The sequence below is a fragment of the Triticum aestivum genome, chromosome 6B (genome assembly GCF_018294505.1).
Source record: "Triticum aestivum cultivar Chinese Spring chromosome 6B, IWGSC CS RefSeq v2.1, whole genome shotgun sequence".
Taxonomy (NCBI): Eukaryota; Viridiplantae; Streptophyta; class Magnoliopsida; order Poales; family Poaceae; genus Triticum; species Triticum aestivum.
In genome coordinates this window covers 618,269,169-618,296,430 of record NC_057810.1, presented here as the reverse complement: position 1 = coordinate 618,296,430, position 27,262 = coordinate 618,269,169, and the positions used below count along the sequence as shown (strand labels likewise).

The window sequence follows — 27,262 nt, the reverse complement described above, 5'->3', positions numbered from 1 at the left end:
CCTCCGATGTTCGGGAATTGCATAATCTCATAGTCGGAGGAATATGTATTTGACATGAAGAAAGCAATAGCAATAAAACTGAATGATCATTATGCTAAGCTAACGGATGGGTCTTGTCCATCACATCATTCTCCTAATGATGTGATCTCATTCAAAACACATGTCCATGGCTAGGAAACTTAACCTGTTTGATAAACAAGCTAGTCAAGTAGAGGCATACTAGGGACACAGTGTTTTGTCTATGTATTCACACATGTATCAAGTTTCTGGTTAATACAATTCTAGCATGAATAATAAATATTTATCATGAATAAGGAAATATAAAATAACAACTTTATTATTGCCTCTAGGGCATATTTCCTTCAGTGCCAACATCTATTTGGATGACATTCTTCAGGCCACCTTTCCCATGAGATATCTTGGCCTACCGCTCTCAGTTACAAGACTAAAGCGCATCCACTTCCAATACCTAGAAGATAAGGTGGCTGGCAAGCTCCTGTTGGAAATATGCCCTAGAGGCAATAATAAAATGGTTATTATTGTATTTCCTTGTTCATGATAATTGTCTATTATTCATGCTATAATTGTATTGACCGGAAACCGCAATACATGTGTGAATACATAGACCACAACATGTCCCTAGTGAGCCTCTAGTTGACTAGCTCGTTGATCAACAGATGGTCATGGTTTCCTGACCATGGACATTGGATGTCATTGATAACGGGATCACATCATTAGGAGAATGATGTGATGGACAAGACCCAATCCTAAGCATAGCACAAGATCGTGTAGTTCGTTTGCTAAAGCTTTTCTAATGTCAAGTATTATTTCCTTAGACCATGAGATTGTGCAACTCCCGGATACCGTAGGAATGCTTTGGGTGTGCCAAATGTCACAACGTAACTGGATGGCTATAAAGGTGCACTACGGGTATCTTCGAAAGTGTCTGTTGGGTTGGCACGAATCGAGACTGGGATTTGTCACTCCATATGACGGAGAGGTATCTCTGGGCCCACTCGGTAATGCATCATCATAATGAGCTCAATGTGACTAAGTAGTTAGTCACGGGATCATGCATTATGGAACGAGTAAAGTGACTTGCCGGTAACGAGATTGAACAAGGTATTGGGATACCGACGATCGAATCTCGGGCAAGTAACATATCGATTGACAAAGGGAATTGCATACGAGATTGCTTGAATCCTTGACATCGTGGTTCATCCGATGAGATCATCGTGGAACATGTGGGAGCCAACATGGGTATCCAGATCCCGCTGTTGGTTATTGACCGGAGAACATCTCGGTCATGTCTGCATGGTTCCCGAACCCGTAGGGTTTACACACTTAAGGTTCGGTGACGCTAGAGTTGTTATGGGAAATAGTATGTGGTCACCGAAGGTTATTCGGAGTCCCGGATGAGATCCCGGACATGACGAGGAGCTCCGGAATGGTCCGGAGGTGAAGATCGGTATATTGGACGAAGGGTATTGGAGTCCGGAATTGTTCCGGGGGTACCAGGTGATGACCAGCGTGTCCGAAAGGGGTTTCGGAGGCCCCGGCAAGCGTTGGGGGGCCCTTATGGGCCAAGGGGAGGGGGCACATCAGCCCACTAAGGGTCGAGCGCCCCTCCCACCCCATCTCACATAACCAGGAGAGGTGGGGAGCCACCCCTAGGGAAGCCGCCCCTCCCGGCTTGTGGGGGGGGGGGAGTTTCCTAGGGGGTGGGGGCGCCCAAACCCATCTAGGGTTTCCCTTGTGGCCGCCACCCCTCCCCTAGGGAACCTAGGGCGCCTCCCCCTCCTCCCTTCCCCCTATATATAGTGAGGGAGAGAGAGGGCAGCCGCACCCTTCCCTTGGCGCAGCCCTCTCCCTCCTCCAACACCTCCTCCTCCTCCGTAGTGCTTGGCGAAGCCCTGCCGAAGAACCACGAGCTCCATCACCACCATGCCGTCGTGTTGTCGGAGTTCTCCCTCAACTTCTACTCTCCCCTTACTAGATCAAGAAGGAGGAGACGTCCCCGGGCTGTACGTGTGTTGAACGCGGAGGCACCTTTGTTCGATGCTTGGATCGGATTCGGCCGCGATCTGAATCGCTTCGTGGACGACTCCACCGACCGCGTTCTTGTAATGCTTCCGCTTAGCGATCTTCAAGGGTATGAAGATGCACTCCCTCTCTCTCTCTCGTTGCTAGAATCTCCATAGATTGATCTTGGTGATGCGTAGAAAATTTTGAGTTTCTGCTACGTTCCCCAGCAGTGGCATCATGAGCTAGGTCTATGAGTAGTTTCTATGCACGAGTAGAACACAAGTTGTTGTGGGCGTTGATTTTGTTCAATATGCTTACCGTTACTAGTCCTATCTTGTTTCGACGGTATTGTGGGATGAAGTGGCCTGGACCGACCTTACACGTACACTTACGTGAGACAGGTTCCACCGACTGATATGCACTTGTTGCATAAGGTGGCTACCGAGTGTCTGTCTCTCCCACTTTAGTCGGATCGGATTCGATGAAAAGGGTCCTTATGAAGGGTAAATAGCAATTGGCATATCACGTTGTGGTTTTGGCGTATGTAAGAATCGTTCTTGCTAGAAACCTATAGCAGCCACGTAAAAACTTGCAACAACAATTAGAGGACGTCTAACTTGTTTTTGCAGCATATGCCGTGTGATGTGATATGGCCAAGAAGGATGTGATGAATGAAATATATGTGATGTATGAGATTGATCATATTCTTGTAATAGGAATCACGACTTGCATGCCGATGAGTATGACAACCGGCAGGAGCCATAGGAGTTGTCTTTATTTATTGTATGACCTGCGTGTCACTGAATAACACCATGTAATTACTTTACTTCATTGCTAAACCGTTAGCCATAGTAGTAGAAGTAATAAGTTGGTGAGACAACTTCATGGAGACACGATGATGGAGATCATGGTGTCATGCCAGTGACAATGATGATCATGGAGCCCCGAAGATGGAGATCAAAAGGAGCAAAATGATATTGTTCATATCATGTCACTATTTGATTGCATGTGATGTTTATCATATTTATGCATCTTATTTGCTTAGAATGACAGTAGTAAATAAGATGATCCCTCATAATAATTTCAAGAAAGTGTTCCCCCTAACTGTGCACCATTGCGAAAGATCGTTGCTCCGAAGCACCACATGATGATCGGGTGTGATAGATTCTAACATTCACATACAACGAGTGTAAGCCAGATTTACACACGCGAAACACTTAGGTTGACTTGACGAGCCTAGCATGTACAGACATGGCCTCGGAACACAAGAGACTGAAAGGTCGAGCATGAGTCGTATAGTAGATACGATCAACATGAAGATGTTCACCGATGATGACTAGTCCGTCTCACGTGATGATCGGACACGGCCTAGTTGACTCGGATCATGTATAGCTTAATATGACTAGAGGGATGTCTATCTGAGTGGGAGTTCATTAGATGAACTTAGTTATCATGAACATAGTCAAAAGGACTTTGCAAATTATGTCATAGCTTGCGCTTTCGTTCTACTGTTTTAGATATGTTTCTAGAGAAAATTTAGTTGAAAGTTGATAGTAGCAATTATGCGGACTGGGTCCGTAAACTGAGGGTTGTCCTCATTGCTGCGCAGAAGGCTTATGTCCTTAATGCACCGTTCGGTGTGCTGAACCTCGAACGCCGTCTGTGGATGTTGCGAACATCTGACATACATGTTTTGATGACTACATGATAGTTCAGTAATGTTAAATGGTTTAGAATTGTGGCGCCGAAGACGTTTTTGAAACGTCGCGGAACATATGGGATGTTCCAAGGGCTGAAATTGGGATTTCAGTCTAGTGCCCACGTCAAGAGGTATGAGACCTCTGACGAGTTTCTTAGCCTACAAACTAAGGGAGAAAAGCTCAATCTTTGAGCTTGTACTTAGATTGTCTGGGTACAACAATCACTTGAATCGAGTGGGAGTTAATCTTCCAGATGAGATAGTGATGTTTCTCCAAAGTCATTGCCACCAAGCTACTAGAGCTTCGTGATGAACTATAACATATCAGGGATAGATATGATGATCCTTGAAATATTCGTGATGTTTGACACCGCGAAAGTGGAAATCAAGAAGGAGCATCCATTGTTGATGGTTAGTAAAACCACTAGTTTCAAGAAGGGCAAGGGAAAGAAGGGATACTTCATGATATGGCAAATCAGTTGCTGCTCTAGTGAAGAAACCCAAGGTTGAACCCAAACCCGAGACTAAGTGCTTCTGTAATGAGGGGAACGGTCACTGAAGCAGAACTACCCTAGGTACTTGGTAGATGAGAAGGCTGGCAAGGTCGACAGAAGTATATTGGATGTACATTATATTGATGTGTACTTTACTAGTACTCCTAGTAGCACCATGGTAATAGATACCGGTTCAGTTGCTAAGTGTTAGTAACTCGAAATAAAAGGCTACGGAATAAACAGAGACTAGCTAAAGGCGAGGTGACGATATGTGTTGGAAGTATTTCCAAGGTTGATGTGATCAAACATCGCACGCTCCCTCTACCATCGAGATCGGTGTTAAACCTAAATAATTGTTATTAAGTGTTTGCGTTGAGCATAGACATGATTGGATTATGTCTATCGCAATATGGTTATTCATTTAAGGAGAATAATGGTTACTCTGTTTATTTAAATGATACCTTCAATGGTTTTGCACCTAAAATGATTGGTTTATTAAATCTCGATCGTAGTGATACACATGTTCATGCCAAAAGATATAAGATAGTAATGATAGTACCACCTGCTTGTGGCACTGCCATTTGAGTCATATTGGTATAAAATGCATGAAGAAGCTCCATGTTGATGGATCTTTGGACTCACTTGTTTTTGAAAAGATTGAGACATGTGGACCATGTCTATTGGTATATACGCATGAAGAAACTCCATGCAGATGGATCGTTTGGACTCACCTGATTTTGAATCACTTGAGACATGCAAATCATACCACATGGGCAAGATGACTGAAAGACCTCGTTTTTAGTGAAATGGAACAAGAAAGCAACTTGTTGGAAGTAATACATTTTGATGTGTGCAGTCCAATGAGTGCTGAGGCACGCAGTGGATATCGTTATGTTCTTACTTCACAGATGATTTGAGTAGATTCTAAGTATATTTACTTGATGAAACACAACTCTGAATTATTGAATGGTTTAAGTAATTTCAGAGTGAAGTTGAAGATTGTCGTGACAAGAGGATAAAATGTCTATGACCTGATCATAGAGATGAATATCTGAGTTACGAGTTTGGTACACAATTAAGACCTTGTGGAAATTGTTTCACAACTAATACCGCCTAGAACACCATAGTATGATGGTGTGTCCGAACATCATAACTGCACCCTATTGGATATGGTGCATACCATGATGTCTCTTATCGAATTACCACTATCGTTTATGGGTTAGGCATTAGAGACAACCGCATTCACTTTAAATAGGGTACCACGTAATTCCGTTGAGATGACACCGTATGAATTATGGTTTAGAGAAACCTAAGCTGTCATTTCTTGAAAGTTTGGGGCTGCGACGCTTATGTGAAAAAGTTTCATCCTGATAAGCTCGAAACCAAAGCGGATAAATACATATTCATAGGACACCCAAAATAGTTGGGTATATCTCCTATTTCAGATCCGGAAGCAAAAGTGATTGTTTCTAGAAACGGGTCCTTTCTCGAGGAAAAGTTTCTCTCAGAAGAATTGAGTGAGAGGATGGTGGAGACTTGATATGGTTATTGAATCGTCACTACAACTAGTGTGTAGCAGGGCACGGGAAGTTGTTCCTGTGGCGCCTACACCAATTGAAGTACAAGCTTATGATAGTGATCATGAAACTTATGATCAAGTCACTACCAAACCTCGTAGGTCGACAAGGATGTGTACGACTTCAGAGTGGTACTAATCCTGTCTTGGTGGTCATGTTGCTAGACAACAATGAACCTAAGAGCTATGGAGAAGCGATGGTGGGCCCGGATTCCGACAAATGGCTAGAGGCCAAAAAATCCGAGAGAGGATCCATGTATGAAAACATAGTGGACTTTGGAAGAACTACTTGATGGTTGTAAGGCTGTTGGGTACAGATGGATTCTAAAAGGAAGACGGACAATGATGGTAAGTATCACCATTAAGAAAGCTCGACTTGTCGTTAAGATGTTTTCCGACAAGTTCAAGGAGTTGACTACGATGAGACTTTCTCACTCGTAGTGATGCTAATAGTCTGTTGGAATTATATTAGCAATTACTGCATGATTTATGAAATCTTGCAGATAGGATGTCAAAACATTGTTTCCTCGACGATATTCTTGAGGAAAGGTTCTATGTGATACAACCAGAAGGTTTTGTCAATCCTGAAAGATGCTAACAAGTACGCAAAGCTCCAGCAATCCTTCTAAGAACTGGAGTAAGCATCTCGAAGTTGGAATATACGCTTTGATGAGATGATCAAAGATTTTGGGTTTATACAATGTTTATGAGAAACTTGTATTTCCAAAGAAGTGAGTGGGAGCACTATAGCATTTCTGATGAGTATATGTTGTTGACATATTGTTGGTCGGAAATTATGTAGAATTTCTCGAAAGCATAAAGGGTTATTTGAAAAGTGTTTTTCAATGGAAACCCTGGATTAAGCTACTTGAACATTGAGCATCAAGATCTATAAGGATAGATCAACAATGCTTAATAGTACTTTCAAATGAACACATACCGTGACAAGATTTTGAAGGAGTTCAAAATAGATCGGCAAAGAAGGAGTTCTTAGCTGTGTTATAAGGTGTGAGTATTGGCTAAGACTCAAGACATGACCACGGAAGAAGAGAAGAAAGGATGAAGGTTGTCACCTGTGCTTCAGACGTAGGCTCTACAGTATGCTATGCTGTGTACCGCACCTGAAGTGTGCCTTGCCATGAGTCAGTCAAGGGGTACAAGTGTGATCCAGGAATGGATCGCAGGAGAGCGGTCAAGGTTATCCTTAGTAACTAGTGGACTAAGGAATTTTCTCGATTATGGAGGTGGTAAAAAGAGTTCGTCGTAAAGGGTTACGCCGATGCAAACTTTGACACTAATCCGGATTATTCTGAGTAGTAAACCGGATTCGTATAGTAGAACAGTTATTTGGAATAGCTCCAAATAGAGCGTGGTAGCTGCATCTAGGAGATGACATAGAGATTTGCAAAGCACACACGGATCTGAAAGGTTCAGATCCGTTGACTAATAACCTCTCTCACAAGCGAGATATGATCAAACCCCATGGGTGTTGATTCATTTCAATCACATAGTGATGTGAACTAGATTATTGACTCTAGTGCAAGTGGGAGATTGTTGGAAATATGCCCTAGAGGCAATAATAAAATGGTTATTATTGTATTTCCTTGTTCATGATAATTGTCTATTATTCATGCTATAATTGTATTGACCGGAAACCACAATACATGTGTGAATACATAGACCACAACATGTCCCTAGTGAGCCTCTAGTTGACTAGCTCGTTGATCAACAGATGGTCATGGTTTCCTGACCATGGACATTGGATGTCATTGATAACGGGATCACATCATTAGGAGAATGATGTGATGGACAAGACCCAATCCTAAGCATAGCACAAGATCGTGTAGTTCGTTTGCTAAAGCTTTTCTAATGTCAAGTATCATTTCCTTAGACCATGAGATTGTGCAACTCCCGGATATCGTAGGAATGCTTTGGGTGTGTCAAATGTCACAACGTAACTGGGTGGCTATAAAGGTGCACTACGGGTATCTCCGAAAGTGTCTGTTGGGTTGGCACGAATCGAAACTGGGATTTGTCACTCCGTATGACGGAGAGGTATCTCTGGGCCCACTTGGTAATGCATCATCATAATGAGCTCAATGTGACTAAGTAGTTAGTCACGGGATCATGCATTATGGAACGAGTAAAGTGACTTGCCGGTAATGGGATTGAACGAAGTATTGGGATACCGACGATCGAATCTCGGGCAAGTAACATACCGATTGACAAAGGGAATTGCATACGGGATTGCTTGAATCCTTGACATCGTGGTTCATCCGATGAGATCATCGTGGAACATGTGGGAGCCAACATGGGTATTTAGATCCCGCTGTTGGTTATTGACCGGAGAACGTCTCAGTCATGTCTGCATGGTTCCCGAACCCGTAGGGTCTACACACTTAAGGTTCGGTGATGCTAGAGTTGTTATGGGAAATAGTATGTGGTTACCGAAGGTTGTTCGGAGTCCAGGATGAGATCCTGGACATGACGAGGAGCTCCAAAATGGTCCGGAGGTGAAGATCGGTATATTGGACGAAGGGTATTGGAGTCCGGAATTGTTCCGGGAGTACCAGGTGATGACCAGTGTGTCCGAAAGGGGTTTCGGAGGCCCCGACAAACGTTGGGGGGCCTTATGGGCCAAGGGGAGGGGGCACATCAGCCCACTAAGGGGCTGAGCGCCCCTTCCACCCCATCTCACGTAACCAGGAGAGGTGGGGGCGCCACCCCTAGGGCAGCCGCCCCTCCCGGCTTGGGGGGCAAGTTTCCTAGGGGGTGGGGGTGCCCAAACCCATCTAGGGTTTCCCCTGTGGCCACCGCCCCTCCCCTAGGGAACCCTAGGGCGCCTCCCCCTCTTCCCTTCCCCCTATATATAGTGAGGGAGAGAGAGGGCAGCCGCACCCTTCCCCTGGCGCAACCCTCTCCCTCCTCCAACACCTCCTCCTCCTCCGTAGTGCTTGGCGAAGCCCTGCCGGAGAACCACGAGCTCCATCACCACCATGCCGTCGTGCTGTCGGAGTTCTCCCTCAACTTCTCCTCTCCCCTTGCTGGATCAAGAAGGAGGAGACGTCCCCGGGCTGTACGTGTGTTGAACGCGGAGGCACCGTTGTTCGGTGCTTAGATCGGATTCGGCCACGATCTGAATCGCTTCGTGAACGACTCCACCGACCGCGTTCTTGTAACGCTTCCGCTTAGCGATCTTCAAGGGTATGAAGATGCACTCCCTCTCTCTCTCGTTGCTAGAATCTCCATAGATTGATCTTAGTGATGCGTAGAAAATTTTGAATTTCTGCTACGTTCCCCAACAGCTCCCGCCCTGGTCGGCCATACATGTGGCTATCCCGGGGCGCATCGTCCTAGTCAAGGTCGTCCTTATGGCGATTGCCATATATCACCTCACCCCGCTGGACCTACATGTTGAAGTGAGGAAAAAAATTGATAGTCTCAGACGCGCCTATCTCTGGGCAGGATGTGATAAGGTGACGAGAGGCAAGTGCAAGGTGAACTAGGATCTAGTTTGCAAGCCCAAGGTTCATTGGGGTCTAGGTGTGCTCAACCTGGAGAAATTTGCTACTGCTTTATGCCTCCATTGGTTGTGGTTCGAGTGGGCGGACCCGCCAAAACCTTGGGCTCGGATGGGAACGCCTTGCTGTGACAAGGATAAAGATCTCTTTGCGGTAGCCACAACGGTGACCATTGGTGATGGCAACAAGGCTAATTTCTGGGAATCCTCTTGGCTGAAGGGTTTTCGGCCCAAAGACGCCGCGCCTAAAATCTTTGAGATTTCAAAAAGGAAGAACTGTGTGGTTAGCAAGGCATTGGACAATAATTTTTGGATCCATCAGATTAACAACACACAAGGCCTCACCTTGACACACTTGCAGGAGTTCACCAACCTCCGGGAGATGGTTGCCGGTGTCACTCTAAGCCAAGATAGATAAAACACTATTTCTTGGAAATTCACAACCAACAGAGAGTACACGACATCCTCGGCTTATTTGGCGCAATTTGCGGGACTTACCAACACTTCCATGGAAAATGTGGGCTCCTCCAAAATGCAAGTTCTTTGCTTGGTTAGTTCTCCAGAACCGAGTCTGGACGGCCGATCGGTTGTCTCGACGGGGATGTCCCAATTGCAACCTTTGCCCCCTTTGCAAGCAAGTTTAAGAGTCTGCTACCCACCTGCTATTTCAGTGTAGATTCACAAATAGAGTTTGGAACGAGATTACCGTTTGGCTGGGAATCCACGACTGCTCACCAATGACTTGGCGCAATGAAGTTTCGGTTCAAACTTGATGGCAAAAGGCGGTGAGCAACGCAGACCATAACAGAAAGGCTCTTGCCTCCGTTATGATGCTTGTCTCATGGGAACTATGAAAGGAATGAAATGCCAGAATTTTTCGCAACGCTGCGGCTCCAGCCACAATTGTCGTCACGAGAATTAAAGAGGAGACCCATTTTTGGAGTTTGGTTGGGGCCAAATATTTGAGCAGTCTTATGCTGCAAGAGTAGTCTTTTCTTTTGGCCGCGTTACGGCGTATGTCTAAACCTCCTCTCTTAATTAATGTAAATGGAAAGTCTTTTGCCTCGTTTCAAAATAAAATAAAATAGCAGTGTACAAGTACTTAGCCAGTGTTGGATCAACCATTGAACTTCTTAAGTTGAAACGCGAGAGGATTAAATTGTCCTGACCATTGCAGAACCGTTCATGAGACGATCGCTGCAACCTCCTCCCATGTTGCCCGTCTCTAGGAGACTAAACTCGAGGATGTCGTGCCGAAGCCTTATTTTTCTGCATTCATGAGCGGCGCGCTGAGAGCAGAGCCTGCTTGCTAATTGCCCCGGGCCCCGAAATCTGCCAGTCAATATGTTGGTGGCCTACCTTTTGGCAATGCCAAGCAGTGCCTACATACGGTCACTCACTAGATCGTCGTCCTGGCCAACTGAATCAAGATTTACCTACCGGCACTTGATTTAGCAGCGACCGTTACTTCATCGGTGGTTTGAGCTCTGCGATCCCTGAACTCACCGGAGAGCGCTCTGCTCCAACGACACACTATCTGCCGTCAGGACCAAACGCCGAGTGCCACGCACACGATAGCATATACTGTATCTTGTCGCGCCGCGGCTTGAATGGCGAACAGTTGCCCGCGTCTCCCTCGCCAGCTGAATCCGCTCTCACTTTTCCTCTACGTAGGCCACCTGTTGCTTGCGCCCGACCGGCAGAATGCACGGCGCTCGGCGGGATGCCGGAATGTGACTACATTATTCTTGTACCTAGCGCGCTTTGCAGTTGCAGACCAGCGCACATCATGCCTCCTGAACCTGAATGGTCCGCGGCTCCTCTAATACTGTTCGCCGGCCGCTGTGCAAGGCAGGCAAGTACAGGTCTGATGGAGTGTGTTCAGGCTCGATCTCATGGGTCATCATGATGCTTTTAGTTACGCGTAGATAGATACAGTGTGTGGAGGGGCGGACGGACATGCGCTGGTCTGTCCGACGCAGCCCCTGGCAGGTCTTGGCGCCGCACAGAGACCAGACGATGATGGCCTGTTCGTTTTGGTCCAGGTAAACAGTAGAGGCAGGTGGATGCGACGACCACGCCAAGACTTGCAGAGCTTGCTCTGGCTCTGGATGGAGCCCAAGAGAGTAGAGTCCGGTGCTCTGTCTGGCTATCGGTACGAGATGGATCGTCTCCGGTAGCCGTAAGACGGTAAGACGGGCGTATGTAGACTGTAGAGACATAGCTGTGTTTCTCGGCCTACACGTGTACGTACATAGGACTGGCTATTCGCTGAATACAAACGATCCTGTTATACCCTTCAGAACACGCTTCATACCCAATTTAGCGTGCAGGCATTAATTCCCCGGTTGGGAACAGGAGAACCGTCCCTGAATCCTACCTGAACTGAAACATTTCTTGTGAGATTTCGCCATGCAAACAGGCACCTGCCGTGCAGAATGATTCCTCGAGCATTGCATTTCCGAGAAGACACGCTTTATTCCACTGTGTGCTTCACTGTATGAGGCTCGACTTGCTAGAGCTGAATTATAAAGACATACTACTGCACTACAGTACACTCCCTCATCCTGAACCCTATTGTTTTGTTAGATCTGGTGTGATGCCGGAGATCTTTCTGAAATTCTGATGGAAGAGCCATGGCTTCTCCCTCCATTGTAAACCCAGCGGAGCGGACCACTTGAGATCGAACTCCTAATTCCTTTCAGACATCACAACTCACAAGTGTCCGTCCTTCAGATCTAACCTGATGTTACATACAGTACATGCATGGTTGTCGTGCGTCTCAGTTAGTCCCAGACGCCAAATTCTGCGCGGCCGCATCCGCATGTGGTCACTACGTACGTGAGGTCCATCCTCCCTGCTATATTCTCCAAGAACACAGCGCCAAATCGCCTACTCCTCTAGCTAATGATGCGTGTAATGCCATGGACCGCTCAGGACAAGATCCAGAAGTACAGCGGCTTTGTCTCTCTCCGCAGCTTTCTGCAGGCTGTTCCATCTCTAGCCAGTACCGGCGGATAGAGAATTATGCGAGCGAGCGATTCCTTTCCTAGTGCCACTGAGGATTGCAAGGTTTAAAGCAGCAGTTTGGAGAGTATTTTGCACTTGTTAGGCGGCTATGTGGAGTCACTCTCGTTATGAATATATTTTTTCCGAGATATTTCTTTGAACATGATGGATCTTGCTTCTTTATTCGTCAGTTGAAAATGCATCTGTTAGGTCTTGGTCTTGGAAAATACGTACTACTAGTGTAGCAAATGCTGTCGTGGGGCTTGTTATAAAGACCATCTGACGGCCTATCGAATGATTCTCTGCCATAGTATACAGAACAGTTGCATAAATATACACTTGCAGATGGCAACAAGTACCGGAGCAAGAAAGAGTACGGCGTAGAACAAAAATACCGGAGTTATGTGAAGCTGCTTCTTAATTCTGCGGTTCTAAAACTGTACACTTTATATTTTTCTTGAATGGGAAGTTTAGAGACATAAAAACAACTCTTTTACTACTAATGATTCCTTTACAGCAGTAACTTTTACTAATGACTTGCATGTGGAAAATACTGAAGCTGGGAATAGACATCTCGCACACACAGAAAACAACGAAGTGTTATGTTATCTGCACGTCGTCGAGAATCAAAGTGTCAGACTACAGAATGGATGTAGGAGCAGAGTAGGACGTGAAGGAACACAGGGCTATCTGTAGCTGCAAGGTGGCAAAATACGAACTGCCTGGGAATATGGAGGCACAAAAGAGGAGGCCGTCAGGTTTTACCGGCAGCACAGTACAGTGCATGACTGCAAATTTTCTTGTTTTCATCTCGATCCGTTCTCCCGCGCTTTGCTTTGACGGTCCTCCGTCCACAAGGTCACGATAGAGTATGTAACAAGCCCTTTTCATTCCTTCAGAGATTCAGACCTTACAGTGAGGATTGGAGAGTTAGTTGATTAACTATTCTCTTCGTGATAGCTAAAAGCGTGTGTTAGGTCGGCTGAGACATAACGATGAATAAAAAAAAGTCTCAAATGAGAATAAAAAAATTTAAAACTTTTTTATGGATTTCCATGTCGACTGAGAATTAGCAAAACTGATAGTTAAATCCCGATATCTAAAACCAGCCACCAAAAAGACAACACTATTCTACATACATGATCGTTGAGGTGATCGCATCGGGAGATGATTGAGGCGGCCGGGCCAATTCGATTATCAAACAGGTAAGCCAGCCAGGGAACCACATCTCCGTGGTTCTTCTTATTATCCGGTGATGAACGGCGACGGGTGACCCGCCGAAGAAGACCCGCAGGCCCCGTATGGACACGCGGTCATGCACGTTGGGACAGACAAATAATTGGCGCCAGAAAGGCAGAAAACATCGCTACATATTGCTTGCTACTAGCTTACACGCAAACAATGACAATGGCGCGTGCCGCCGTCCGGGACTTACCCATGCACACAACAACTACCAGGATAGGATCGGACTAATGTTACAGACACGCTTCCACTTCCAGCTCAACTAACTAGCTACCTAGCACGGTCCTCCGGCGTGCACCTCGGCGACCATCTGGTGCACCGCCGCCGCGATCTCGTCCACCGTTGACAGCCGGCACTCGTCCTCCATCTGCGCGCGGCACAAAACGGCGTCATTTAATCACGGCATGGAACAGAGCGCGGATGTAGATGTCAGATTAATGTGTGTGATGCTCACCCTGAGGCTGAAGGAGTAGAAGACCAGCTGGTCGGCGGTGGCGGTGGCGTTGAGGTGGAGCACGGTGAGGCCGAGGCACTGCATCGCCACCACCATCCTCACCAGCTGCCTCGGCCGCCGCGGCGCCAGCACCTTCACGCTCGCGTGGCTCTCCGCCACGGCCACCTCCACGTCGGCCACGCCCGGCCGTGCCCCGCGGCGGCTCTCGGCGTCCCCGGAGCCATCGGCAGTGCCCGCGCCCGCGCCCGCGGAGTACTGAGGGAACGTGAAGAACCCGGCGAACGGCGGCGTCGACGTCAGCTGCGCGCGCCGCCGCTTCTGCGCCTCCAGCGACTGCAGCAGCTGCTCCAGCTCCTTGACGAAGTTGATCGCCCCGGCCACGATCGACGCCTGGTCACCCTGCATCACACGGCACAACAGAACATGCCATTGATTGATTAGCCAGGTCGCGAGCAGAGCAGGCAGCGCGAATCATTCGGCGCACGGCCGGTCGAGAACGTACCACGCGCGCGCGCGCGCGACACGCCGTACGACGTTTCCGCCACCCACCACGGACGGAAGTACAGATTCGATCCGTGACGAGTGGAACCAAAGCCGAAAGGCAGCGGAGCGGGCGGTGTGCATGCATGCATGGGAGCAATGGCATCGCTGCGACGACGGGATTGGACACCCGTCACAGTGAAAGAAAGGCCGGGGGACAGCCAGCGATGTGGTGAGCGCCGGGTCGTTCGTGCATGCATGCCATCGGCTGTGAGTTGTGACACCACCGGTAGAGCCTAGCTTGGTTGTGATAATGGTACGGGGGACAGGGATCCAGTGACTGGCCTCTGGCCAGTCACGCCTGCACGCACAGTGAAAGGTGTACTGCCGATGATGCGTCGTGTGCGCACGTACGTACCCGCTGCGCGTAGGAGGGCGGCATGGCGGACCGGAGCACGGCCAGGTAGTCGTTCATCTGGCGCCGCCGGTTGCGCTCCACGGCGATGTGGTTGCGCCGCTGGCTCTCCGTCTCCTCCCTGTTCTTCACCGCCTTTGGGCGCCGCCGCCGCCTCCGCGCGGCCGCGGACGACGAGGCCTTGCCGCGGCCGGACGCTGCAGGCGCCGTCGGGGCGACGGCAGGCGGCGGCGACGACTCGGGCCCGGCCCAGCAGTGCTTCTCGTCCCAGTTCCCCTCGACGGCCGCGGCCCAGTAGGTGGCGCCGAGCACCTCTTCTTGGTCTTGGAGCACTACGCCGCCCTTCTCCTCGAACTCGTCAATGCTGATGCCGCGGCCCAGCGACGGTGCGTACATGGACATCGCCGCGGCCACCTTGTCCGTGCTGCACGCGAGGTGCTCATGCGGGAACACCACAGCTTCGAGCGCCATAGGATCGAGCTTCGGCTTAGCCACCAGCCAGAGACCCAGCCTCAAACCATGCTACTACTCACCGAAGGCAAGAACAAGAAGAGACCAGCCTATGGACACGAGATTGGGAGAAGCTAGGTCGCCCTCAGCGCCGTGGGCAGCTGGGCATGCATGCCATGGAACTATGGAAGAGGGGGAGGAAGGAAGGACGGGTGCAAATGAGACGCGTGGTCGCTTTAAGAGCGTTGCGGCGCGGAACGAATAATACGGAGGGCCTGATCGCGACAAAGACCCGATCTGCCACTGGCATGTGGGATGTGGCGGTGAGCCGATGGGGCAGACGATATTCTTTAGTTAATTGCACTCAGGCATTCACAAATTTGTCATATGGGTCCACTCTAGTCCATAAAATCGTAAAAAAAATGCAATTCATTTTGATCCAAATGAGGCTATCTCAGGCTTACATGGCGTGCCACGTTGTTTTTTTTTTTAAAAAGGGATCGCCCCGGCCTCTGCATCACAGCGATGCATACGACCATCTTATTAAACCAAACAAAAAGGTTCCAACAATGTCTCAAAGTCTCGAACTGAAAATAAAGAGATAAAAGCTCGCACAGAGCCAAACTGGGCTAGAAACACAAACTAGCCAACAAAAGAACGCCACAACTGGCTGGCTAAAGAGAGATAGGTAAACTAATTTCCTATCCTATTACATGGCCGCCATCCAAACCGGTTGAAGATATCCCGAGCTACCATTTTCCAGCGGATAGATCAAGTAACCAAATGCTCCCTGGCCTCCATCTGAGTGAGTAGCGACCACGAACGGATCAATGCCGTGGCATGAAAGATAACCTGCAAAAAATGAATACGTGATGTTCTGTTAAAAAACAAATCATTTCTGCAAGTCCAGATAGTCCACAGCAAAGCGCATACTCCTACACAAATATGTCTTGCTAAGTCGGACTCAATCCCATTAAGCCACGTCCCAAATAACGTGTTGACAGAATTCGGTGGAGTAATATTAAAAGCAATGTGGACCGTCCGTCAAAGAACTTTGGCTAGCGGACAATCAAGAAATAGGTGCTTGATCGTCTCATCCTGATCACAGAAACTACACCTAGTAGGTCCTGTCTAATTACACTTCGTCAGGTTGTCCTTGGTTAAAATAACTTGTTTATGGACAAACCACATAAACACTTTTATTTTTAAAGGAACTTTGACAGCCCAAACATGCTTGGAGGTAGGAATGAAGCTCGAATTGATAACATCAATATACATTGATTTAACTGTGAATACTCCAGACCTAGTAAGCTTCCAGCGTAACTCATCTGGTTGTTGAGAAAGATGAACCTCCATTAGTCTCCTAACTAGATGGAGCCATTCTTCCCAACGATTGCCCGCTAGCGACCGTCTGAACTAAATATTAAGGGGGGTCGATTGAAAAACCGTTGCAACGAACACCTCTCGTCGTTGAACAATGCGATATAAAGACGGGTATTGAATGGCCAAGGGTTCCTCTCCGAGCCAAGTATCCTCCCAGAACCGTGTACTAGCCCCGTTGCCAATACTAAACTTTGTCCTATTAAATAAGGATTGTTTGACTTTCATCAGTCCTTTTCAGAAAGGCGAGTCGGTCGGCCTGACTGTCACCTGGGACAAAGTTTTAGGCTGAAGGTACTTGCTACGAAGAATTTGCGCCCACGTGGCATCCGTCTCACTGGACAGCTTCCACTTGCGTGCCATGTTGTTAAACCGTGGAACTTTGCAGATAACATAGCTCCTTTCGGTCGAACCCTAGGAAAGACGACTTTACCTTTTTCGTAGATAGTCTGAGTTTGAGCTACTGTAGTCTCCCCCGTTGACCTTCTTTTTTAGATAGAATCCCTCCCTGTCATTTTTTGAAATCACATAAAAATGAACAACACGTAGGTGGACATATCCCAGGTTGGCTCAACTTGGACTAAAATGAAAATGTGAGGCCAAGTTCGTTAACTCATTTGTTGCATTTTTTAAATTTATATTATAAAGTGGACGCACACGCCAAGTTTGTTTACCTCTCATGGAAGACGTAGAAGTAAAATGGAAAAGGTGCGAGATAGAGCCAAGGAAAACAGTCATGTGTCCACATGTTTTACTTGTCTTCTTGGAGGCACGTACACAAACATGTGTAATTTTTTTCGGCAAGGGGAAGACCTCGGCCTCAACATCGATTTGTAGGCATACGCTTAAGCGGGCAATTAATAACGTGCCTCATTTTACTCAACATCTCATTGCCTCATTCAAATAGTCTGTCTTCAATGATTTGTCTCACTTTTATTTATCACTTTAATCATGCATTTTGCTGAGTAGTGCACGTTTACCTTATTAAAAACTAGTAAGCGATGCAGTTGACAACGATATTTCTCAATCACACTCTCTTTTTTCAACTACGTGTTTCCTTCTCAATTGTTTTCTTCTTTTTTCCAAGAGCACCTCGAGAGGGGAAGGGGGTCTTGCATTTCATTAAGAAGAGAGTTGGTTCAGTTTACAAGGAAAACCGGACCCGAAAACCTAACATTCTCAGTTAATCAGGAAAAACCGAATGAAAACCTAAAAATAAAGAAAAAATAAAACAAGAAAAAAGAGGCACTAGAACTTAGGGACAAGGGCAAGACAAATGCAACATCAAAGGACATCGTCGGAGCCAGACACCAGAGGACCCAGGCCCAATTGTGTGTTCCTTCTTAATCGTGTTTTCTTAATTGCGTCCTTTCAACTATTGGTTTCCTTGTCGGTTGTGTTTCTCCTTCTCAAATGTGTCCTGGCAAGTGCGTCTTTGTTCTCAATTACATTTATCCTTCTCAACGGTGTCGTTGGTATTATATTTCTTCCTCCGAGACATGTAATTTTAGCTATGTTTCCCCATCTCAACTGTGTTTCTCCTTCTTGATGTTTTCCTTTCAGCTGTGTTTCTCCTTCTCAAATGTATCATATCAATAGTAATCCTTCTCAGTTGTGTTTTCACTTTCTGAATTGCGTCCTTTTCACCGTGTTTATCCTTCCCAAGTGCATACTCTCAATTGTATCCTCCTTCTCGAATATGTCCATCCAACTGCGCTCTTTCAAGTGTCTTTCTCCTTCTCAATTGGCTCATCTCTACTACGTCCTATCAACTGTATTTCTCCTTCTCTAATGTGTTCTTTCAGTTGTGTTTATCCTTCTTTATTATGTCCTATCAATTGGGGCTCCCCTTCTAAAAAGACTTTCCCTTGCTCGGTTGTGCTCGTCCAACTGTATGAACAAACTTTGAGTTTTTTTGCCTCTGAAAGATCATATTCTATAGTGATACGAATCTCCCCTAGTTGATGTGGGTCCAAGGAAAAGCAAAAGAAAATAAATATTTGTCTAGTCGATCGTAGTATTAGAAAGCCATAGCTAATGGATCGGGCAAATGAGCCATTTCACGTGCTAAATGTGGGTCGTATCATCAGTCATAAAGTATAAGAAAAATAGTAATGGGTAAAGGGTGTGCCTAGCTCTCATCTACTCCCTCCATTTCTAAATATAAGCCCTTTTAAAGATTTCAATATGATCTACGTACGTATTAATATACACGTATTTTAGAGTGTAGATTCACTAATTTCGCTTCATGTGTAGTTGTGTACTCTATATTGGAATCTCTAAATATGCTTATATTTAGGAACAGAGGGAGTAGATGAGAGTTAAGTCTCATTATACTCCTATGTCATTTGATTTTACACAGGATTCATGTAGTTTTTTTTTTCTTTGCTTGATTAAATAATGTACGTGTTAGAGGAGACTTTGTTAGTAACTCTCATCTAGATGAGAATTAGCAAATTCGATGGGAGCAAATCATCTATTTGTTTCTTAACTGTATAAACGCGTACCCATCCAAGAGCACTAAAATAACCTATACTCCTTGATTCTTTTCTCTGTGTTGCCTTGGTGGTATAGGTGACGTATAGGTCAGTACAAAGACTCATTGGAGTGTTGCTGGGAAGTACTCCAGACAATGGTCACTGTGGTATCTAGATCTCTTTCTTCGTAACCAGTATCTTAACAGCTTCCTGGACAACGACTAGTCTCTAGCTAGTCGAAATTTTAAAAATGTCTGATTGCCGCAGAAGATGACAATTACGTGTCCACTATAACCCAAACCTAAACAGGAGCGGCCCCGGCCAGCTAGCCTTCACGCCCCACCGTCGAAAGCTGCGTTTGCACGGCCCCGGCACCGGCGCTGCGGCTGGGAACCACGCGATGTTCAGCCGGAATTCACACGCCATGCGCCGCGCACGAAATGCCGGCGGTTTTGCCTGCTGACGCTAACGCAGGCGTGCTAGTGCACTGACTGGAGGAACCATCGCCTTCAGGCTTCAATGCTACTGCCTATTTCTGGAGTAGCACTAATCATGCTGACTAACTAACTGCCCATTGCCATCACTGTCCTAGCAGAACAGATGCAAACAGTCGCCGTTCCCTGCATGCGCTGATGGGTTCGTATCAAGGGCCTGATCTGCCACCAGCGCCATGTTCCGTGCTGGTAGCTCGCTGCAAAAGGCACAAACCACCCAGGCTGATAATAAGCCCGGCCGGTGCCTGATCAGCCGGGATCGCGGGGAAAAGCAGCGGCGACGTACGCCTACGCCGCGCGCGTGCCGACACCGGCAAAAATTCCTGATGCGATCGATGGATGCCCGTCGATCTGTCGAGATGGCCGCTGTTGGATGGCACTGTTCGCTGCTATGATGGTGCTATCTCCGCCCGGGGCGCTGTGGAAGGCGTTGGTGGCGGTGCCATTGGCCCGTCGCGGTGAAACCCTTTCACTGTGCGTCCCTGGGGGCGGTGATTCGGCAATCCGATTATCGCTCTGATAGTAGTTCTGAACTTCTGGTTTTGTGGACGGTAGCGGCAGGCAGATGGCGTTCGGTCATGTTCTGTTTGAAAGAATGCTCTGGAGCAATGAGATATTTATAATTCTGCTCCGACTGAACAGTAATACCTCAAAAAACAGTTTAATTTTCTTTTCTTCTTTTTTTCTTCTGCGTGGAGTTGAATTTTCATTTGAAGAATACTGAAGCTTATTGTAGTTTGCCCCCTCCCCCCCCCCCCCCTTTCCCCTGATAGCATGCATATATTAATCTACAAATCAGAGAGAAAAAATGGTGCCTTTTTTTTGCAGGAAATTTACATGTATTACTCACGTAGCAATGCAACAATTGGCATTACAAAGTTTGATGGCCTCATCAGGGCCATCCTAGCCACACCGCGGTGCAACCTGTACTTGTACCCAAATTCATAAAATAACTTACACAGTTCTGACTAGACTAATCTGAGTAATACAAGAATTCCGTTGATCGATGAATGACTTGATCTCATGAACAATAAAGCAAAATCTCGATCTGGCCATGTCCCCTTTCTTTAGTAATTAAGTTAACAGCTTGCAAGCAATCTGATTCGACGACAACATGCAGTTGGCTCCCTTGAGTTGCAAGCAAAAAAAAGAAACGTCTTCAATCGCTAGCAGTTCAGCTTCGAGAGCGTCATGGCAATTAAGTAAATGATAACATGTTGAGAAAACAATTGTTCCTAATTGATCACACAATATCATCCCTCTGCCCGCAGTACCGTCCACGAAGGACCCATCAACATTGGCCTTCACCCATCCATCATCAGAAGCTAACCAGCGAGGTGGGGTAGCAGATTGTGTCACGGATGCATTCGAATTAGCTAGACGGGAAATTCAACGACGACGACCACATGTTTACTTTTAAGGTGATCTTTCTCAGGAGCTTGGTTCGACACCAAAATGGGTTGCACATAGCTAGACAAGAATATCCTTGAGACCTCAATAGGAGGCTCAAGATTATAGTGCACAATTTAATTCCTGATATATCAGATCCTCCATAACAGCATCAAGAAGTGAAGATGCAACCCTTCTGACGTATCCCATGCGGCATGCAATAACCATTCGGGGCCAGTGTTGATAATATCATTAACTTTCAGTAAAGGAACACCATAGTCAGACGACATCTTTGTTGATTGGAGGTGATCGATAGTCCGTTGCATCCCTAGTTCCATTTGCAAGGGCACCTCGACGATCATATAATTGATGGCTTGGTTGCTCTCGAATAGAGGTGCAAATTAGTGACATATGGTTATGGGTCACTCTTCAATTTTCTTTGGTAAAAGAAAGAACTAGTTTTCTAAAAGTATAGGTTTAAAATTTCATTTTACTTGATTGAACAACTCTAGCTCATTTGATTTAACTAATTAAAGAGAGTTAGAGGGTACCCTGAGGGATACCGATTTGCACCCCTACTATAGAAGCATTGTAATGCCATTGTCTATGATGGCGCTTGACAATTTGGGGCTCACGGGCTGGAGGGTAGTTCTGCCAAGTGTAATGATCCAAACTTACGCGTTTCCATTTGGGGGCTAGATCTGGACTCAGCTATACCATGAACTTTTGCATCGAGATGCGAAGCTTTTGTGTTTACTAAAAGAAGAAAAAGAACAAGGACAAAAGAAGTTCATCTTCATAATGCTTTCTCAGTGCTATATGGCTACTGCGATATACATAGATGTGCCTGCACATTCACATAGGGAAGTAAGATCCCTTTTTTTCTCACGTCACGAGGCCATCAACTCAATGAATTATGACCCTCCCCACAAACGAGGCAACAGAGACGTATACCTAGGATGGTTCAACACCCATTTTGCCACAACTGAATTTAAGCATAGGGCGGTCAAGGATATTGGTGCCACCGTTTCGAGTTGCGACATACTTTGGCAAAGAGTTGAGTCAATGACATGTGAGGCACATGAAACTGAAGTGCAATTACAATCAACCATGTATATAAGAGAGTTTTTGCAAAGAGATCTCCCTCTCTTTTTTAAGAGAAAAATTCCATGGTTTCATATTATTTGAAAATAGGCACGGGCCAAATTTGCAGTTTAGAAGTGGACTTTCCAGCCCGTTATCTAGCCCACCTAGCGGCCGTGAGGAAGCATGGGCTTTGCGGCTGCGCATACAGCCTAATCACGGCCTGGTGTGGTCAATAAAGATCACGGCCCAAATGGGAGGCAAAGAAACGGAAATACTCCGCCCGCCCGCCAACAACGACGGAAGCCTAACCGAGCGCGGCGGCCGTGACGTGACTGAAGTTGGTACGATTAGAGTCAAGACGAACAAGTTCCAGCGAGAAACAGCTCTTCTCCGGTGATCTTGGCGTCCATATTCCTTCGCTGCACTGGCGTCTCGAGAACAGAAACAAACTGTCATGCCGAACGATTGCAGACTTCCATGTTTTGGCGGATCATCCCCCAATCTTAGCATAGCATCCTCAATCGCCTCTGTGACTCTGTCGGCGTGTGGTTCTTGTTGCTCTAACAGTCTCATCATCGCAGAACCATTCTCTTTAACTAACCTAACAACGCCGCCGCACGTCTGTTCCAAGCTAGAATCTAGCTAAGGTTCATGTCGCCATCAATTTTAAACTAATGACTTCCTCATGGTGGAACCACCCACCAGGGTTCAAAGTCCTAAATTTGATTGGTGGTTTCATTCTTCTGAATTATTTCAGATTTTCCGATGACGTTCGTTCATCAGTGAAGACGTTCCTGTTGACTATAAGGTGTCAATGATAACTTCATCAATTTTTATGATGACCGAGTCTCTTGGAAATATTCATAAAGATAGAATATGCGTGTGTGCATTCATAGACGTGAGTGTATATACATGTATACGAGTGTTTTTTTATTGTAGTGTGTTAGAAAAAGCCAACCGAAGCAACAAAGAACTTACTTCCTCGTAGCGATTTAACTAATTGAACTTCGGGAAAAGATTCTGCCATGCACGTAGGTACGGCCAGACAGTCAAGACCCCAACGGGATTCACCAACCGCTGGATCTAGGAGGCTTCTAAGAAACCTCCCGATCGAGACATGGCATGCATACGCGTCAACCAGGCTCTGCCCCTCGGGTCCTCGTCGGTGCCCTTAGCCGCGGACTGTTTGCCGGTTTGGCGCTTACGCTTGCGCCGGCGCGGTGGCGCTGCCTTGCACCCTTCAAACACCGCACCTGGCGCGGTGATCGCGAGGCCGGGTACGCCGTCGGGGCGACACGGCGGAGCCAAACGGATGGCCGTGGCTGCTCGCGCGCACCGGCGGGACCCCACCAGGAATGGACCGGCCGGTGTATTGCCGTGGCATACGGTGGCAGAGGACTGAGAGGAGTCCTTGTCTTCCCGTGGCCCGGACGGCTACGTACAGGGGGGCCATGGAAACTGTGGCTGCCGTTTCGACGGTTTCGTGCGGTCTCGGTTCGGCTGGCCACGCGGCCGCGGCCGTTGCCACTAGCACGCGTGCGCGTAGACCGGAGCCGGACACAGCCAAGCCGACCTCACCGCGGTACGTGCGTACGCATGGGCATGGCATGGCAGGGTCACCTCGCTCCCCGTCTGAACTGAACCCCGCGTCAAAGTGGTGTTGAGAGAAACGTCTTTGTTCTTGAGTAACAAACAGGTTGACACCCTTGAACTTCATACCACATGTTCAACCGCTACTGGGTTGGGTTGTACTCCACTTGTAGTGGTGTTTTTTACGCGGGAATGTTGACCTTTCGGCTTGCTTCTAGTTATATCGATCATGGGTACTCCGCGTAGGCAGCTAGTACTAGATGTTAGGAATAGTTAGCGTCATTCTTAGGCTAAGTAGGCAGTTAGTATTGTCATAACATAATTGCCAGGAGTTGCTTTGTGAAACGTTGTCCAAACACTATATACGTCTGTTAGAACTGACGCCTCCCTGTAAACCGACTTTGTAAGCGACTGTTCAGGCAATATAAAAGCCTGAACGAATCCATCAATACAATACTTGATTCGTCTCATTCTTTTTGTTTCTCTTCATGTTATCAGCACTGCTCGAACCAAAACTTCTAGTCTACGAGAAGAAGGAAAGAACGATAGGAACAAGCACCCGCAGTAATAGCACTCGCTCTACAAAAGAGAGGTATTTACCATACTAATACATTCTCCTCATAAGTATCTTCCCTTTTGGAAGATAAATGAATTCTAGTTCATAACGAAAACAATGAGGTGGTGAAAAAGCGAGGCTTGTAGCACAAGGGTTCACGCAGAGACCTAACAATTATGATGTTACGTACCCTCTTAGTATAAGTGGAATTACGTTTCGATACTAATATTATTGGCAGTTACAAATAAACTATCCATGCATTTGACAGACACTGTGATTACATACTCATATGGATCACCCTATTCGGATATCTATATAAAAGTCCATGAAAATCTTTAAAATCCGAATCTACGGACAAATTGCAACATATATTGTGTAACACATCAAAAGTCACTCCATGACTTAAATATAGTCGAAAAATTGTGTTGTACAATCGACTATGAGAGTTCCTTCTTCAAAAGAATTACTCTGGTAATGATTGCTTACATGTAGTCATTAACGAAATCCCTCATGGGATTCTACATGACCTATGTATATGTTGATTATTTTATTATCGAAGTCTATACAAAACATGAAAGGTATTCGCAATCATATCAAGACGGAGATTTGGATAAAACCAAATATTATTCAAGTTCATAACTTGAGCATGTTCCCTTAGGAATACATATCTATCAGTCTTTACATATCGAAAATATATTGCAAATTTAAATATAGATGGATCATATCAAATACACATATGGTTATACTATCCCTAACAGGGATGTAAATTCAATCATACACAGTATCAATGATGAAGTGGTATTAGGACTTCTAGTTCCATATATCAATACCATCATTGCAAACTGCATCACGTGTGACAATATGTTTATTGTCAATTTATTTAAAGTGCAAACCTAACAAAAATGGTTGGTGTAAGTAATATCCTTTGATATCTCAAAGACACAAAATATCTTGATTAATTCCATCAGAAACATCAAGACCTTACTATTGTGTGATTTACATATACTAACTATAATTATTTGATCCATAAAATGACATATCATGGACTGATTTCACTAGAAGATCCTTTTTAAGGAAAGTCTTCAAAATAGACTCTAATGTCTATTATTACTAATCATTCTGGAATAATTACTTTATACAAAGCATCATAAAATGAACATGGCTTCCTAGAATGATTGACCACATTCAACCTTATGTGGTTAAGATTCAACCGAACCACCTACCATTATCTATCTGGATAATACGACTTCTATTTCCAAATTCATGCAGGTTATATAGAGAACAATATTGCAAAGAAAAATGTTGAGATTTGCAAGGCTCAGGGGGAGTAAACTCCCATAGCATAACCTGTAAATGATCAATAGATCATATATGTCGTACTCTTTTTCCTAGATGAGTTTTCTCTAATGGTTTCTCATAAAAGGTTTTTAATGAGACAATACAAGTACAAGTGTTCAGATACGCCATTTTGCTTTTCTCCTTATTTTTCTCCACAGGGTTTTTGTTGGAGAGATTCCCAATATATCAAGATCAAAGAATATCAAGATCAGACAAGGACGTTCCAGCACTCAAGACTATATGAAGAATTTCAAGACGATGAATTTTGCGAAGAATAGCGTTTCCAAGGGGGAGTGTTAGGAATAGTTAGTGTCATTCTTAGGCTAAGTAGGCAGTTAGTATTGTCGTAACATAACTGCCAGGAGTTGCTTTGTGAAGCGTTGTCCAAACGCTATATACGTCTGTTAGAACAGACGCCTCCCTGTAAACCGACTTTGTAAGCGACTGTTCAGGCAATATAAAAGCCTGAACGAATCCATCAATACAATACTTGATTCCTCTCATTCTTTCTGTTTCTCTTCACTAGAAACTGTCCTTGGCGCACACGATCTGGCCGTCCAGCTTTGCACAACAGTCTGCCCTTCTTCCCCACCGGGTGATGGATCCGTCACATGTGGCATCCGTCATGTTCTAGTGATGGCTGGGTTGTGCTCCACATCGGCGCATGTGTTGGCGTGCTCAACACAATGGTGTCTGTGGTGGTAGATCTGGCGTCTTGGCAAATGCGCAATGTGTGGATTTCATCCCGTTCCGAGGTTTTGGTGTCAGGTGGTGGTCGTCGGGTGCCTTCATCGTCGTTGAAGGCAGGAGAATTTCTAGATTAGTAGATCTGTGCATGTCCCTTCTAGCAATCGGGGAATTGCAGCAACATCTCTTCAGGGCAAGTTAGTGGCAGCAACACAACGGACTTTGTTTTCTCAGCTGCTTTTCTAATACGAAGTATTGACTTTTGAGGTGAAAAGCTAGATGAAACTCTGACATTCATTGGTTGTACCTATTGTAGTGGTCTATGCTCCCTTGCTACATTGTTTGGAGATTGCTCGAACTTTCTCTTCTGGGTGTAGACCTTTGTATGGATATGTGGCCGGAGCCGGTGATGAGGGGCGCTTGTATGTCGATCACTTGCCAAATGCATGGTTGTTGGGGGAACCTTACTCTAGTCCAGGTGTTGCCAACGTCATTGTAGTTATAGACATTTTTCCGCAGTCAGTCATTCGTCTCATCTTGGCCTCCGCGGGTTTTCTTCTTCTTCTTTTATATAGTAATTTGGTTGTGTGCATCCTTGATGTCTCGAGTAGCTCTTAATATTGTGTAGTTGTAGAAGTTGGGTGTACTTGATATCAGTTTGATACTAGAATATTATTATTTTGTTGAAAAAACTTCTTTCGAGGCAATCATCATCTCCAAACCCCAATGTTGATATAGGTAGTTAGTTATCAAGTAAGTATATCACATCGGCCCTTGCAAAGAGGATGCTACCTTTTTAAGAGAGGGATTTTTCGCCGATTTCAACAAGGGAAACCATAGCAAAGTTCTTACAAGCATCAATAAAAATATGTACTATCACGCCGTCCGGAATTACTTGACG

The 27,262-nt window shown here is 46.0% G+C and overlaps 1 protein-coding gene across 1 annotated transcript; it reads right to left on the bottom strand.

The window, feature by feature from the left end:
* Positions 1 to 13,659: 13,659 nt before the first annotated feature.
* On the bottom strand, positions 13,660 to 15,589 carry LOC123134563 (transcription factor bHLH94). Its single transcript, XM_044553790.1, has 3 exons — positions 14,918 to 15,589; positions 14,020 to 14,418; positions 13,660 to 13,932 (listed from the first exon to the last, which is right to left on the bottom strand). The coding sequence occupies exons 1-3, from the start codon at positions 15,383 to 15,385 to the stop codon at positions 13,840 to 13,842; spliced, it is 960 nt and encodes a 319-aa protein (XP_044409725.1). The 5' UTR covers positions 15,386 to 15,589; the 3' UTR covers positions 13,660 to 13,839.
* Between the last annotated feature and the right edge of the window lie 11,673 nt (positions 15,590 to 27,262).

Bases quoted from the DNA above. Each gene is read 5' to 3' on its own strand.
- LOC123134563 (XM_044553790.1), bottom strand. From the start codon at position 15,385: ATGGCGCTCGAAGCTGTGGTGTTCCCGCATGAGCACCTCGCGTGCAGC. The intron at 14,419-14,917 runs GTACGTACGTGC...CGTGTGATGCAG, and splicing joins CGCCCTCCTACGCGCAGCGG to GGTGACCAGGCGTCGATCGT. The intron at 13,933-14,019 runs GTGAGCATCACA...TGCCGCGCGCAG, and splicing joins TCTACTCCTTCAGCCTCAGG to ATGGAGGACGAGTGCCGGCT.